The following is a 17,361-nucleotide window of genomic DNA, read 5'->3' on the forward strand; positions in this document are numbered from 1 at the left end:
TTTCTTCACTGTATCTTTTAGTGGACATTTCTGCCACTGAAAGACAAAACAAAGGACTCATATTGCAAAGTTTCTTTTTATTTCTTTCATACAAAAAAATCAACGTGTTTATTTTTAAAATATATACTCATTTCTATAACTTAAAATAATTGAAGAAATTGTTTATTTTAGCTAATAATCCAAATTTTCTTGTCTACTCAAGTTTAATTTCAAAACAAAATACATGAAGCTATTTAATGCAATCAATATGTGTTTGTCACTACACTGAAAAGTCAACTATGTGAGTCCTAGATATAAACCTAATTCAGTTAATTTGCCCATATATATCACCAAGTTTTCTCACCACATATATCTGACTTTTAAGTAGAACTCACTCCTGAAGAATAAATATACAAGTAACTTTAATATATACATTAACACATACTTTCCACTGGAAAGACAAAGAAAAAAAAGGACCAACATGGCATAGATAAAAGTGATTTTTGAGAGTTCAGGATAAGATAAAAGCAATGCTTCCTCAAATATATCTCACTATTATCTACTTTTTTCCATTATGTTAGGAATTGGACGTCAGGTCTTGGACACAGTAGGAATCTGCTGTACCAATGAAGGATATGTCCAAGCATTGACTTCCTGAGACATACTCTGATTACATAATTCAGCCTAGCTTACTTTTGTGCTCTGCTTGTCTATGACTTCCAAGTAATGAGATCACAGGTGTGCTCCTCATAAGTGTTTTAAAAGACACATTTCAAACATTTGAAAAAGTCTTCACTGTTGTTAAGCAAATGAAAAAAATTGAAATTATAGATCTTGTGAAATGATTCACAAATGCTTGAAAACTTGTGTTCTTGCAAAATCTTCAAGGCTCTTAACATCATTTAGAATTTACAGATAAAGAAAATGCTTTGGCAATAGTGTTTCAAAAAGAGCATACACATACACGTAAATGTCTCAAGGAAAAGATGTAGAGGAGAGGAATGAGTAAAACATCAAGAGTTTATGACAGGCCCAGTGTCTGGTCAGTAGTGTTTGACAGAACACCTACTTCAGTGCCCATCAAACAAACAAAGCATTCGTCTGGTTGCTACCACATATACCATAGCTGCATGGTCCACATTCAGCTGTCAGTGTGCCTCTCTTTCAGAACACCAATGTGAAAATGTAAGCTAATAGATAGACTACAATCACATTGTTTACAATGAGTGGGGACACAGAGACCAGCAGGGACAGTTCACTATCTGAAGGCTCATCTCATGCAGTATTCAACACTATTAAATTTAATCTTTCAAGAAGTGTGTGTTTTCCATAAAAGGTAAATGAATCATAAACATTTAAAAATTATAATTTCTGTTCCTTTATAGATTATTTATTTACTTTATATCCTGCATGCTCTGGTTAAGTAGAAATGCATGACATTTTTTTCTTCATTCTTAGGGGTGATACCCAGGGACTTGCATAGTACAAAACTGTTATACCACCAAAATTCACCTTCATCCCTGAATGAACTTTTAATATGTTTTAAAATTTTTATTTTCTTGCAACTTTTGTTCTGTAAAGCCCCTCTATCCTTAGAAATGAATGAATCTTGCAAATAAAATTCAGGTAGATAATACTTGTTTCAAAATAGCATAAAAGTAGCTAATTTAATTTTAAGTTTTTACTATTTATTCATTAGATTAATGATTTTGAATCAAATAACTGTGGGTTGACTATATATTAAATATTAGTAGGGAATTAGGCAGCATGATATCCCTCAAAATGCTTTCTTTTAGTGTAGAAACAAAAGTTACATTAGCACCTACATAGCCTAAACAGATTCTGAATTTTGTGAACAAATGTGTGAGCTTATTTTATATATATTTTATATTGGCAATATAATTTTCTATCAATATTATCATATGACCAATAGCATTTACCAATGTAATAAACCTTAAAACTATACCTCAACAAATAGAAACAGATATTTATATGTTAACCATTGCTTCATCTTATTAAAAATTATTTAAGGAAGTACTTTCATGTAAGCATCTCAAAATATTAACAAAATGATTGTGGCAAATTATTGATTTCTTAAAATTGGATGAGACAGCTTTGTAAAATGTATGTGACAACTGAATGACATAATTGTAATACTGTGTCAGTCACAGTAAAAAATAAAAAGCATTTAAATAAATGACAATCAACAGTATTGTCTCTTTGAATGCTATATACATATGCATGTGTATGAATGTAAACTATATATAGTATGGAGTAATACTGAGAAAGCTTGATGCTAATAAAAACTGCAGTCCTTGAGCATGTATTTTCTCTATGAACTTGCAGCATATCAGAAAAAAAAAAACAAAAAAAAACAGGAATTCTTAATGCTCTGGTCTAAAAGGTACCAAGTATAAACTATACAAATAGAGATGTGCTACTTATCTTCAACTATTTTAATGCAGACAAGATAAATTAACTGAATCTTAATATTATATAGTTGAATCACTCATCCAGATGTTTAACACTGTTGAAAACTGAAAGAATCGAAAGAATCTACTTGCTGTGTGTAGATCGATTAGCTATTCATCAAGAAGAGCATTTACATAGCACCACCACTTCAACAGAAAAGAGATGGACTGAAAGGAGAAGTTGTTCATTCTCGCGTCCTAATCTTTATTATCTGTCTTTTAAATGCTTATGCTTTGGGACCAAGCAGAAAATAGAATTATTCCTACAGCTTCTACTTACTTAGATAGCTGTTTTTCCTGTTTCTCACAGCAACAGAATATTCTTACTGTTTTACTTCAAACTTAACTCAGGCCACGGAGGACAGTAATGGAAAATATTATCCACGCCTTCGGTGAGTTGTTACATGTCAGTTTTGTGCCTACAGCAAAATTTAATGGCTGATTTGTGGATCTTTATTTCTGAAGATTTACTACAGAAACACTGACATAACCTTTACCCAGAGCAAACACTCTCTAATAAGGAGACACCAAACCTAACAACGCACAAGGAAGAGAAAAATCCTGGCAGGAATTAATCTACCATTTTCACACTTCTGCCCAAGGGAGGTATTGTAATTGCAAAAATTTACTCTAAGACTGCTGAGACTCATAGTAATTATGTTTCTTTTTTTTTTTTAATAGAAATAGCCACAGGTGGTAACAAATTGGGTTTTGAGATGGGGAACTGGGCATGCAGTCTAACCCAAATTACTGTGTAATAGTCTTCATTATACAAAAAAATTATGGAAAGTCTATTGCTCAAAATCAGAAGAGAAATTATTAAGTGTATTCTTCATATTTTTTCTTGTTTTTCACTACTTAGGCATTTGGAATCTAGACGACATCTCAGAACAGACCTCAGGTAGTAACTTTCAAAAATTGTATTGTGTGTTGGTTTGCTTAAAAGGATCGTTGTCTTCTTTCCAAACTTATTATCATCTATGGAAAAATAATAGATTTCCTCCAAAGATCAAAACTTAAGCACAGCTAATAATTACTAACCATGATGTGGTATCATAATATGCAAGGTTAGAGATGTTTACGTCAGTCTATGAATTGATACTGAACTGTATGCTATTTTCATATATATCTGCCCTCAACAATCCTACGTATTACTATGAGATAACTCCATAGACTACTTTGACTGTTTTCTGCTTTTGCAGAGGAATTTCATGTTTCTTAAGTGCAGTGAAACTCAATTTTATAAGTATATCCAAACTTGAGTTCTTTAATCACAGACTTTAAAAATAAAGTCAGATTTCTTTATGAGGGTGGCTTACAAAAAAATGGTGGCAGTTATTACAAAAACTTAAGGCTATGTAAAAATTCAAGTAATAATAAAGCTAAGAAACCAAATACTTTCGCTTGAATCTATGTGATGATTTTCTTTGTGACCATTCAATCAGCCACAATAAAAATGATAAAAAGATAGACGGTTGATTTACCATTTTTCAGGTGTGTTATGATTCCTCTTATGTTTGTTGTTGGTGCAAATTACTTATCTTGGGAAAATGTTCCTAAAATACATGAAAAATTGCAAGATAGACTAGACAGCAAGACAAGTATGTCCAGAGAAAGAGTCCCGTGAAAGAGACCACTAGAATTTAGATAATATTTTATTCTATGTTTCACAATCTAACTATAACAATCAAAGCAACCCATTTAAAAAGTTGTCTGAAGATTTGTGTGATTAATAGTTTTGAAAATATGTACCATTAAGGAATGTCAGGTTTGAGTTAGAAAATATCTCCTTTAATAAAAAACAGTTCCCTTCTCTTCTAATATGGGGAAGTGAAAATATTTATTTTAGTAAATTGTTGATAATTTTATAGGTAACTGCTTTCTTAAATATTCTACTTTCTTCTTGTTATCTTATGTCATCTGCTGAAATAAAAGTGCCGGTAAAAAGCACACAGTGCCAATTTGTACGTGTAGTTAAATTATTCATTTTCTGTAAGAAACTCAACTCTACATCCAACTTTTCTACTGCAGAAAAAAATAAAATAACATGTAGATTATTCAATCATACAATAATCTTAGTGTAGTGTATGAAAACTAAACAGTTCTAGCAAAGGTGATATTTAGGACTGCGATTTGAAAACAAAGTTAGATCTTATCGTGTCAAGACTTGAAAATAGATGAGAATATTTACCATGGAAAAGTAGATTTAGGAATTTCCTTTAAACAATATAGGTTTGGAAATGTAAAAGACTGTAATCCTTTTAATCCCTGAAACCTTTTAAATGTAAAATAACAGTATGTTTTCATTTTGTACATGTATACAAACAAAAAAGCGCAAAATTTAGGATATAATCAAACTTTAACTTTGGGCTGAATTTCACTGAAAGATACTAAAAATTTATGTATTCATATCACTATTAAGAGTTCATTAGGAAATACTATGAATGCATGTTTTATGTCTTATATATAAGCTATGTTTTAAGATGTATAAATATAAAAATGAAAGAAATATGTATAAAACATCAAAGATATGTAAGGATGGGAGTTATTCAGTCAGTTCTCAGGTTCAGTTGCCTCTACGTGTTAACGCCTCTAAAATAGCACAGGGACCTTTCAAAATGTAAAATTATCATCTACATATGTATTAACATAATTTATAAGCACAAAACTGATGTTTGCAAATAGCAGTAAATGCCCACCCAACAATTGTAAATGTGTACTGTCAAACTTGAAATTCATTTTAACAGCTTTGGCTTTTAAACCCAACAAAGACTGCTTTTAGCTGATAAAGGAAGTAAACAAGAAATTGTCATTTAAATGATCCCTTTAATGTGTTTCAGTAATTAAAAATCAATAAACATTACAAATTTAAAAAGAATTAAATGTTGTTTAGGCAGAGTATATTTTGAGACAAAGTAGGATCTTTGAAATTATATTATCTTTGGCATGCCAATTTCCTATAGCATTAATATGGTGGATGAGACTACTTCTGAGAATTAGAATATAAAGAAAATAAGATAACATGGATATTGAAATATCTTAAAATGACTGAGTAAAATGAATTTCTAACACTATTTAAGTGTTTTAATATATTTCATTCCTCTAATCAAACCAACATATATTCATGTAGATTAGTTACATATAAAGTTTCATTTCTCCAACCTGTATTTATCATTGGATCACAAAGCTTGCTAACTCAAATAATCTTTTATTGTCATGATTCATTTTCTCATAATTATACTGTTTAACTGCCTTATTTTTTGAATAAATAAATGCGAACCTGCCAATTGTCTTCAGCATAGTTATGCTAGATGTGCAATGACCCAGTAAGAATCATTTCACTACAATAAAATTGCCTGGAATAGATCCAGTTCAAGGCCTACAAATACCAGTAATCAGAATGTCACTATGACCAGAAGAGACAAACAATACTGTGTCACATGTATGCCAACAGATTCTCTCAAGCACTGCCTGAAAACCAATTTCATAGTCTATCAAAATACATGTAAGTGAAACGTGCCTCCCATAAAATCACAACTTGCATTTATATATTGCTATGAGTTTTTCCTTTATACTACACTTAAAAATACTGAGCTGATTCCTCTGCAGTAGCAATGAAGCAGGAGCATATTTCTGCTTAGTCACAGCGAGAATGTTGATGCCATTAAGGACTTCTTTATTATAGATGATTTATTTCCAGAGACCAAAGGATAGCAATACATCACTGTCAAAGCTAGCGGTGAAAGCTATGACTTGCTGTAAAATACTGTATGCTGCCATTGAGGGGAATTCATGTCAAAGTCTCCTTTACTAAAGTAGGCTGACAATAGATTAGTGTAGGTCTGATGAACTTCGAAAGTGTCTTGTGAGTGGGTGGCAGAAGTCACGCTATCTTCAAAATGATAAGTAAAAAAAAAAAAATGAACTGTGTGTTCTTCTCTAACAATTATACATCATTGGTTGAAGGAATTTAATCCAAAGAAATCACTTCACTAATGCTTTACTAAAATATGACTTTAAGGTAATGCCCTGTGGGATTTATTAAACAGACATATTGCCTAGGGGAATACATTCTAGAGCAATGACTAATATAGTAATTAGTGAGTGCATTTGTAAGAATGTACCCACTATTGAGTGTATTGCAAGACTTCTCTGCATCAGGGAGTTAAGTTTCATTTCCTCACAGGCCTGAGCCCAGCTGTAGAAGCTTCCTCCTCTTGCTCTTTCATCATCAACCTTACACCATATGTTTTTACTGTTTCCAGCCCTCCCACCAGTCCCCGAAGTACCAAATGTTTGCTTAACATTTGTTTTTATTTTCCTTAATCCGTGTAAGGTGTACATTATAATGTTTAATATAGTTTCAAAGGAAATTCTGTTTTTCTTCAAAAAGTGGCTTGCTGTGAGTTGAAATTTGTAAAATGGGATATCTGGGCTTGTACATTTACGTACATATTTGGTACTGAAAATATTCATATTTATAGATCAATATACAGGTGACTACGTAACTACATTTTCCAAAAAGTTTATTTCTTTATATTCTAATAAGCATAGGCAGAGCCAACTTTACTGATTGCAAGTACATTTCTACTATTCTTTTAGAAATCTTAAGCTATTTTTCTTAGTGTTTACACCTATGCTTCTGTATGCTTCTCTGTTACATTATATTATATAAGCAGCACTCACAGTGAGAAATTTGAGATCTCATTCTGGACAATAGTGATGTCTCATACTATAGTAAGATACAGCACTTAAACACAGCAGTAAAACTTCACCCCAAATATTGAATGTCTTCTCATTAAATATGTAAACTCTGTAATTCTTTAGCTGAGATAACATTTGGGGGTTATTTTAGGTAATTATTTTAAATTTACATATAAAGCTATTTCTAGGCATTGTGTGAATGTGAATGATACACATCTATTATAACACTGACTTCCTAGACAGAACTTTCTGTCGATGTAAGCAGTGGTTATTTTATGTTTAAGGAAAACTATTTTGTAACTAAGTTTAAGTGTTTGAGATAAGAATTTTAGGACATTTTTTATCTGATCACATACAATTTTTTATAAAAAAAGATGCTGAGAATGTGGTTTAAAAATCCTTGATGTAAATGAAAATATCATATTTTGTATTGAAATACTATAACTCTTTCATACAGGTGAAGTAAAATTTTAAAAATTGCATTGTTTCTATATTCAGAAACCTAAATAATTTTCATATCAATGTGAGGATGATCAAGACCTGGCTGTCATATTGGAAATTTTACTGAAATTGGGAGGCTAGTGGATAAGAAACTTCATAAACCATTAAGAATTTACTTGTCACCTATATTAAAAATAAAATTCTGTGGCTTTTAATTTTATAGTATTTTTTCCTTCGATATCAAATAAAGAAATGCTCACAAGCTTACATCAGATGTGCTCCACAAAAGCACATCTAACTATCAATAATATTATTATTTTAATAGGAACAATAAGTTTGGAACTTTAAAAAATAAATTTAGAACCTCCACCAGAATTTTGATTGTGTAATACTTCAAGTAATTTCAATCCACACTAAAATAAAAGTTGATAGTGTATAGTCATTACACTAAAGTAGAAATGAATCCTCCTATGTTTTGTATAATCTTTGCAAAGATAAAAAGAAAAGCAAAGGGCAGAGCGCCACAGGAGACATCAGGGTCATCCCTTTCTTGCTCAATTCAACATAATCCTCATAAGTAAAGGCTTTTGTGAAGGAAGATGAGTGCATGAGACCAATCAAGTGGCATCTTTTTAGCATAAACAGCGTAGCAAAATACCTCCACAACTTGCAGTGACTCCAAAGTGTATTTATACTCTACACCTGTGGTTGAAATTATTAATTTAAAGGACTATAGACTATTGAGCAATCATTTGAGGTCTTGGGAACTCATTTGAACAGCTATGTAGAGTCAAGAAACTCCTGTGTTAGAGAAATGAGAATAAAGACATATAGCGGATAACACCATTATTAAAGACACTTCAGCTTTCTTTCTTTTTAAATACATTTCACTCTTTGTACATGATATCTTACTCCTCTACAGTTCAATCTCATCTGTGTTTTGTTTGCTCTAGGTACCCACCATATCCTTAGTAACTTCATTTATATTTACAAGAACGTGCTTGACTTGTATTTGGCAAATTTATGTTATAAACCTCATGAACTTATTTAAAGAGAATTTTATTGTTTTTCATCAAGACTTCGAAGTGAATAAAGATGCTTTTTTAAAGCAGATTTGTAAAATATATGTATTTTTTGAACTTTATTTTAGGAAATCTTTTTGTTGGGTCAATGCACTTTCATCAATCAGGACATATTAAAACTACAGTAGGTACTGTGGGAGAATAGGTACTGTGGGAGAATACAGGTATTTTGAAAAATAAACAAAGCAAATCAAAATCAAGAAGTCCTGTCATCAGGGAGTCCCAGGACTTCTTCTCAGTGAGCATTCATGAAGAACACCTGTTGAGAAGTTGGCTGAGATTTAACTTAATTTGCTGTTTTGTTTTCTTGAGACAGGGGCTCATGTATCTCAGGCTGGCCACTCTAAACAAGAGTGACTTTGAAGTTCTGACTGATCTGCCTTCCCTTTCCTACTGATACTACAAGTGTGAACTTGATCTTAGAAAGCCACAATTGACAGTTATCCTTCAGAATTACATACATGTTATAGTTTACATCACCACACAAAATAATACATGTCTCTGATGAAAAGTGTTCTTATACGTTCATGTGATACTTCAAAATCTGTTTCTATTCTTACCTTCTGTTTCTGTGTCTATACCTTAAAATAAATAAAATATAGTAATTGTAACTTCAAAACAGTAGTATAATTCTTGTGCAATTATTGATATTCCAGTCACACATCTATTGTCTAAACACTTAATAGCCTGATTATCAGGGTTTAACAAAAATAAAATATTTTTACAGATCTATGTTAATAAGTATACACCTGAGATGAAACAAAAACTTGAAGCATGAACCTTGGGGCCTGTGATCGAAACATTCTCAGACTGTAACCACTTTTAATTTTAGCTATAATGTGAACCACACAGCATCAAAGTTCCTATGTCTCATATCTCCTTATTGCACACGGGTATTACAACACACTTAGGAAAAATTCTTAACCCATTTATAAAGATATACTTTGTACTTTCAAAACACTGTGCAAGAAGTTGAACAGTAAAGAGGAGGCAGAGTTACTAGGTGTGAACCCAGTTTGACTTTGTGACATACGAAGAAGGAGACATGAAATTAGCAGCATATTTGTGTGGCAGGCTGAATGATGCAAATGCTAAGAAATGAGCTTGAGTCAAGATCATGGAATTCCTACAGACTTTCTTCATCCCACAGGAGCACAGTATGCATTGCCACCCAATTGTTGAGGGAAAGAGAAGGGGGCAGCAACTAAATATGGTATATTTCAAAGGATATTATTAATTTATTGGATTCTATAACCCATCTTTTTTTTTTTTTGAATCCAACTTTTAAAGGGCTGAAGGAAGATGGGAAACCATTGACTGCGTAGGTTGAGAATATGTAAAGATAGAAGTAGCACAGGGAATTGAGATACTTTGGTAAAATTACAAACGTAATCCAAAGTCCATTTTGTACTTCGGTGGAATGGGTTACATTTTTTTTTTTGATGTAAAAAAAATATACAAAGCCAGTCTTTCACTTACTACTTTAACTGTGGGAATTTGGGGTAGAATGTGATTTTTCTTGGCTTGGGTTTCACTATTAGTGAGGACCCACCACTGTGATTTACAACCAATGACCAGCTTTCAGGACAATATGATTAACATAGTATAAGCACTACATCCTTCCAAAGTTTTGCATATTTTATTCAAGAGTGCTCTTCACTTGTCTAAGAAGACAGATTTGCTTTTATAAATTGATTTTATAATTTTTTTATGCTGGAACCTAGATGAAAATTAAATTCACAACCCTTAAAGTAGACGCTTACGTATTAGTCTTTTGTGACAACCTTGTCAGTGGCATAAATATAGGACAGGTGTACAAAATATTTGCAATTCCAAAATGACTACATCACATCTACAAACAAACATTTAATCATTATGCCCTCTTTAGAGATATTAGTGATTATAAATACCAGTTTCATGCAATTACACGAAGACATTTTTAGAAGCTGAGTTTTTAGAGTTGAGGATTTCTTTCATGTTCCTTATAAACTTTAAATCCGTGATTACATGATTACTCATATACAGTGAATGCTATAAATATGGAATTTTATACTTTCATAGTAAATTACATTGCTCCTATGGACAATATGCTGCCACAGAAAATGTTTTCTGCTTAGTGTTAGGACATGGGTGTTTTATATTAGCAGGTCTATGGGGCTTCAACACTCCATCTAAACAATAGCAACTTTACTGAGATAAGTTTCTCAAAGCACAGTAGCATGGCCAATGGCTTTTCATTTACCTCAAACTAAACTCCCCCCTCAAGTGTAACTTTCGGTTATGCTCAGCTGCAAACTTCAATGCCCGCTCATCAAGAGGAATTTATAACAACATGTGTTCTAAATATTATGATAACCAAGAATTATATTTTCCCTGTGACAGAACAGTAGTGAATAAAAGAACAATAAGGTGACTTGATCATTACAGCACAGTCATCTTTGCAAGAATCAATGCTTATGCTGTGGGCAATGGTTTGGTTTCCATCTTATGCTTAGTAATATTTGTAGATACCCTGAAATACACCCTGTTCAAGAAAAAACATGTGGATTCACTGCAATTTAATTCCCTGTCATCAATAGCATAAAACATGGCCTTGTGACACTTTGTGTAGGCTTTTCGTCCCTTAGTGACTACAGGAAGCTCACAGGAAAACCTGGAGCTAATGAACTTCTTTTCAAAGATTTTTTTTTCCTTTCCTGGCCACTGTGTCTAACTTGTACAAAGCACATTAGAATGTGAATCACACTTCCACAGTTTCAGCTGAAAGTTTAGTTAAGGAATAAATGGGGTTCATGTGCCTAGAACACTTTCAAAATACAAAACTAATTTATCAGAGGGTGAAATTTTGTTTAAATTGATTCACAGCTTTAGAGTCCTGACCTTATGACTTTTCCATACTAAAGAAGTTAGCTCCGATTTGGAATGTAAATTTCATATTACCATAAAAATGTTAAAATGGAAGAAAACTCATTAAAGGAAATTAACTTTTTTTTTTCCTTTTTGTTCTACTCTGGGGATCCTGTTTTGGAAAGAAATATAGTCCTTCAGATAGAATAAAGTTTAAATATTGACTGTTGCTATTATTTCAAAATGTAAAAAATAAATGTTTAAAAATGCAACAGAGGTATAGCATGTGTTTTAGCTATTTACACGGGAGGGGGAGGGATTCTGAACAGGAAATGGTGAGCACACAGGGTCAAAGATGTGAACCAAACTGGTTCAGTTAACTATTCCCCACCCCACACACATTGTTGCTGGCCATCTGCCTTTCCCTTAACCAAAGGTCTCAAGACAGCACAAGCAAGAGCGTTTAAGTAAAGTCCCCTTTACTCCAAAAGTCTCCTACCTGAATTATGGACATCCGAGTGGCAGGGGTCTCGCTCGAATTAGTCCCTTGTCCAGTGAAGCTGGTGTGGCAGCCTGCGTGCCCCTGCGGGACAGTCAGGTTGTTGGAGGCTGGCTTAAGATACATCACCTCTGACCGGGGCGAGCTGAGGGGCAGGCGGGTTTGGTAGTCGAAGTACATAGGGGAGGTGGCCAGGGAGGGACTGCTCACCACGTTCATGACGTTCATGGCGTTCCTCTCCTCCACCTCGCTCTGCACCAGCATGATATCGTTTTTGTTGATTTTCTTCTTCTTGCCCTTCCCCCCGCCTAGCTGAGGGTGGCTGTACTCGGCGATGCGGCAGTTGTAAGTGCGAATCTCCTTGTTTTCCCGTTTACACTTGACAGCGATGGTGATCATGGCCGCTAGGAGGATGATAGAAATCGTACTCAGTGTCACTATGAGAGGCAGCGACATGTCCCAGTGGTGCTGCTCACCATTCACTCGCGGTACCCCTTCAGGCAGAGAACCGCTCACTGAGCGAATGATAAGTTTGGCCACGGCGGACAGGGTGGGCTTGCCGTGATCCGTCACCTTCACCACAAGCTCCACCACGGGGGTCACATCTTCCCAGAAGGGGTGCAGCGTGCGGATCTCGCCGCTGGACGGATCGATCTCAAACAGGTGGTCGTCATTGCCATCCACGATCTCATACGTGAGGCGCCCGCTCTCTCCAAAGTCACTGTCCAGGGCGCGCACGGTGCTTACCAGGTACCCCAGGCCAGCATTGCGCGGGACCTGCAGCTCAGCGGTGTCGTTCTGTAGAGTGGGAAGCACAATCACTGGAGCGTTGTCATTCACGTCTAACACCGTCACCCTCACCGTGGCGTTGCTCTCCAAGTGCGCGGGCGCCCCTGAGTCCTTAGCCAGCACTTTGAATTCAAAAGCCTTCGTTTGTTCATAGTTAAAGGAGCGCAGGGCATATATGGCCCCGTTAGTGGGGTTCACGGACACATATGTGTAGATGGACACGTCACCGATGTGTGAAGGAAGAATGGAGTATGACACTGTCCCATTTTGTCCCAGATCGGGATCCTGGGCGAGCACTGACCCGAGGTATTCTCCTGGAATATTGTTCTCGTGTACCTGGAGCACGTACAGTCCTTTGGTGAACCGAGGCGGGTTGTCATTCTCATCCAGAATCTTGACAGCGAACGACTTGGTGGAGTTGAGTGGAGGGGAACCCCCGTCCCGGGCCACAATTGTCACATTGTACTCATCTTGTGTCTCACGGTCCAGCGGACGGTCAGTCACCACGGTGTAGAAGTTGTCATAGTTCTCTTCAAGCTTGAAGGGGACGGAACCGGGACCCCCCAGGCCACCTCCACCTCCAGTCCCTCCTCCACCTAGAACCCGACACTGAAGCTGCCCATTCTTGCCTGAGTCCCGGTCAGTGACCCGAACTAGGGCGATGACTGTGCCAGGCGGGGCGGCCTCACTCAGCGCCCCCTGGCGCACGGAGACGAAACCAATGGACGGCGCGTTGTCGTTGCGGTCGATAAGCTTGACTGTGACCTTGCAGTGGGCTGGAATCGGGTTAGGTCCTAGGTCTCTGGCCTGCACGTCGATCTCCAGCATGCCATTCTCCTCATAGTCCAGGTTGCCCTTAACACGGATCAGGCCAGTTTTAGGGTCAATGGAGAAGAGCTCCCGCACGCGGTCGGGCACATAGCTGCTGAAGGAGTAGAGGACTTCTCCGTTGGGACCTTCATCGGCATCGGTGGCGTTCAGATCGATGACCACGGTACCCAGCGGAGCGTTCTCGGGCAGTTCCACCAAGTATGATGGAGCCTCGAAGACTGGACTGTTGTCATTGGAATCGATCACCTTCACATTGATCTGCATGGTGGCGGAGCGTGGAGGCTCACCGCCATCCAGGGCAGTCAGCACCAGAGTGTGGTGGTTCTGCAGCTCGCGGTCCAGTGCCTTTTGGATGACCAGCTCTGGGAACTTGGTGCCATCGCCGCGGGACTTGACGTCCAGTGCAAAGAGGCCATGATCATCGCGGGTGAGCAGATAGGTGCGGAGCCCGTTCTCGCCAGCGTCTGGGTCGTGTGCGCTCGTAAGGGGGAAGCGGGTGCCGGGTGCCGCGTTCTCTGAGATGTCCATTTCTATCTGATCCGAGGGGAAAGAGGGAGCATTGTCGTTGATGTCCTGGATCTCTACCTTGATCATGCAAATCTCCTTGTCGTTAACGAACACCTCTAGGGATAGCTGGCACTTGGCATTGTGGCGGCATAAGGACTCACGGTCGATGCGCTGTTTGGTGTAGAGGAGCCCGCTATCGGCGTCCACGTCCAGCAGATGCGGTGCGGAGTTCTCCAGCACCCGGTAGCTGCCGGACTTGCTCCTCCCGCTGCCGCTACCGCGCTCAGCCGGCGGAAGCCCAGGCTGCAGTCGGGCATCCTTGCCGATGTTTCCTATTACCGTGCCGGCCCCTTGCTCCTCTGGCACTGAGTAATTGAGGTTTTTGAGTGTCAGGGCAGGGGCCCACAAAAGAAAGCAGCAACAGATGGAAAGGTACATCCCAGACCGGTGGGGTGGGAAGAGGAGCAGCCGGACTGGAGGTGCTAGCTGGTGGGTGCGCGCCAGTCTGGAACCGGGGCGGAGCGTAAGAGCTCCGGGCGAGCCACAAGTCTGTGAGTCTTTCCTTGCCTCCGCACCCGGGCTGCGGCACCAGGCAGTCTCTCCTTATTCCGCTCAAGTTGCCCGAACCTGTTGATCTACAGCATTCGCACTGGGAGAGATGCAGCCGCGTAGCGAAGCTGCAGCAGCTCGGAGCAAGGCGGCGACTCCCTGCGGCTGAGGGCAAGCCCAAGGCTTTGTCTCTCCCGCCTGGACTTCAGGAGGTTCAAACTTGCGTGATGAGGCTGGCGATAAAAAGGAAATCGAGTCTGGAAGGGATGATAATGAGCCGAAGAATTGGTAGGTTTTCCTCACTCCCGCTAGGCGCTGCAAAATCCACTCCCTCAGGCAGCCTACAGAATACTCTTCGAATCGAGTGGGGGAGGGCTTCGGGAGGTGTGTCTCCAGGCAGATCAGAAAGTGGAATCCTTTAGTTACTCGTATTCGGTGATGAGATTGATGGGAATGAGTAGGGACGAAGAAAGAGTCACAGATACATATGTATATTTGAGGCTGCTCTGGCGCACGGAGGAGAAATGTCTGCTCGTTTTGCAGGATGGTCGGCTTTCAGGCAGTGTATTGCTGCATTTAAAGATCTAATCTTGCATTGCTGGCTTAGGCGGCGGCGGCGGCGGCGGCGGCAGCGGACTGCATCTCCGAGCCAAGTATTTCTCTCTTTCTCTCTCTCTCTTCTTTTTCTCTCTTCTTTCCGAGCAGCCAGAGGGAGGAGAGGAAATGCAGCGGAAAAAAGAAGTGTCCCGATTTGTAGTTTCCTCCCCCTTCCAAGCTCCTCCCTCTCTTCGTCGGAGAAGGTTCTCCCCCAAAATCAAGAAAGCCACAGCCTGATCAGCATTTGCGCCGAGAGCCTATTGGGAGGAGGAAATATAGAGATCTATCTCCGCCTCTGTTCGTAGAACACTCTGGTGTCTCTACGCCAAGCCGGGAGCCGCACTACCATCCCATCCTCTTGCTGCAAGCAAAGACTTCTCTCCCTGCAGTTTAATTTCAGTTTGCTTCTCTTGCCAGGCGAAAGGAAATCAACAGGCAACTCATGGTTAGACGTGCAGATTTGAAGGGGGAGGGGGGAGGGCAGACTAGAAAGGAGGAGGGAGCTACCCTCCCAGTCCGAGCACACACACACACACACACACACACACACACACACACTCACTCACTCGCCCTGTCTCTCGCTAGAAGGGAAACAGTCTCTGCATTCACAGGGCTGGGCTGTCAAGTGGCTCTCTATTCTTCTATTCAGCACCTCCTTCCAGTGGCCCAGCCGCCCAATCCTTTTCATCTAGAAAGGGAAACCTTGGCGAGGAACAAGAGTGGTGAATATTTGAAGAGAATACAGTGTAGGCTTTCCCCTTATTATAATTATTATTATTTTAAATTGGGGGACTAGGGTGGATGGAATACATCAAGGCTTGGCGTGATGCATTCTGCAGTCTGGCTCTCACTGTCTCTGGTCGACTTGGGAAAGGCAGAGGGTGAGGAGCTGCAGACACAGCGGTTCTGCCAGGGCGCCCACCCGGGGAAACTACCTCCACCTCCGAGGGGAGGTTAGGCTCGGCTTGATCTACACATTATTTCCGCTTCTCCTGGAGCCTCGGTATACGGGGATGACACATCCAGAAATGCAGGTGTTCTGATCTGCGGGATGAGTCAGAAGCAGCGGAACGAATCGTATTCACTCTCCCCTCACGGTCCTCCCTACACAGACCTGAGTTGAGGCTTCTTAAGGCTTTCTCTGACTCACTCAATAGGAAAAACAAAAAAACAAAAAACAAAAAAACAAAAAACAAAAAACAAAAAAAAAGCCGGATTCACGTCGGGAGGGTGGGGGGAGGAAACGAGAAAAAGAGCGTGGGGGGAGGAAAGCAAAACTGAATCCAGGAGCACTTTTACTCTACCTCTTTCGGCCGGAGTCCGAGGCTCTGCAAAACAAGGCGTCTGCTTTGCTTAACGGATATTTATTTGTTTTTAAAAAACCTTTCCACTTGCTTAGGCGTGAGATGCCCCTAAATCTCTCAGTCTTAGGGGTGGGGGCACGTTTCCAGTAATGATTCACAGCTTAGCCCAGGATCATAGTTCAAGATTTTCCTCCCAACGGTCTCTGTTCACAAAGTCCAGCATCGGTGTGCATAGCTAATTGTGCAGTCTGTTGTGGAGGGTTTTTTTTTTTTTTAATTCCTCCTTTTTTTTTCTGTCACGAGTGGTCTCTTTCAGTCTGGTGCGGTGCCTGTCGGGATCACCCCAAAGCCTGAGAAAGACGTGCAGGTTTCAAACCGAATAAATCCATCTCCGCCAGCCAAGACACGGAGGAAATGGAAGGTGAAAATTCAATTCAACAGTTGGAGTAGCGTCTCCGAGCCGCCCTCCTCCGCTGCGGCAGCCGCCGGGCTGGCAGTCCGGATTCTCTCCCCAGCGTCTCTTGCTGACTGACTCTATTCACCTCACGCCGCCGCTTAAACATTGATACTGATTCTCTGCCAGCCAATCGGCGTGCGGAGCCAGACCCTGCCTTCTCGGCCCACGCCCAATGGGAGGCGGAGAAAGGCAGGAGGGGGCGGGGCCAGCGGCCCCAGCGCCTTAGAGTCATTGACTAGCCGAGTCCGACGCGAGAGCATCAGGGCCCGCAGAGCCCGCGCTAAGTCTCCGCCACGGTGCCCAG

The 17,361-nt window shown here is 39.4% G+C and overlaps 1 protein-coding gene across 3 annotated transcripts in view; it reads right to left on the reverse strand.

Annotated features, from left to right (window-relative positions):
- Positions 1-17,115, reverse strand: part of Pcdh17 (protocadherin 17) — a 94,267-nt gene extending 77,152 nt beyond the window's left edge. Inside the window, exons 1-2 of one of the 3 annotated variants that reach the window (XM_052190852.1) lie at positions 16,601-17,115; positions 12,024-15,553 (exon numbers count right to left, since the gene is read on the reverse strand). In XM_052190852.1, coding sequence (XP_052046812.1) covers positions 12,024-14,588 — 2,565 coding nt within the window. In that variant the 5' untranslated portion in view covers positions 14,589-15,553; positions 16,601-17,115. Of the gene's footprint in view, positions 1-12,023 lie in introns of all 3 variants that reach the window. The other 2 variants (XM_052190851.1, XM_052190850.1) reach the window with 2 other exon arrangements.
- Between the last annotated feature and the right edge of the window lie 246 nt (positions 17,116-17,361).

This window comes from Apodemus sylvaticus, chromosome 8 (assembly GCF_947179515.1).
Source record: "Apodemus sylvaticus chromosome 8, mApoSyl1.1, whole genome shotgun sequence".
Lineage (NCBI taxonomy): Eukaryota > Metazoa > Chordata > Mammalia > Rodentia > Muridae > Apodemus > Apodemus sylvaticus.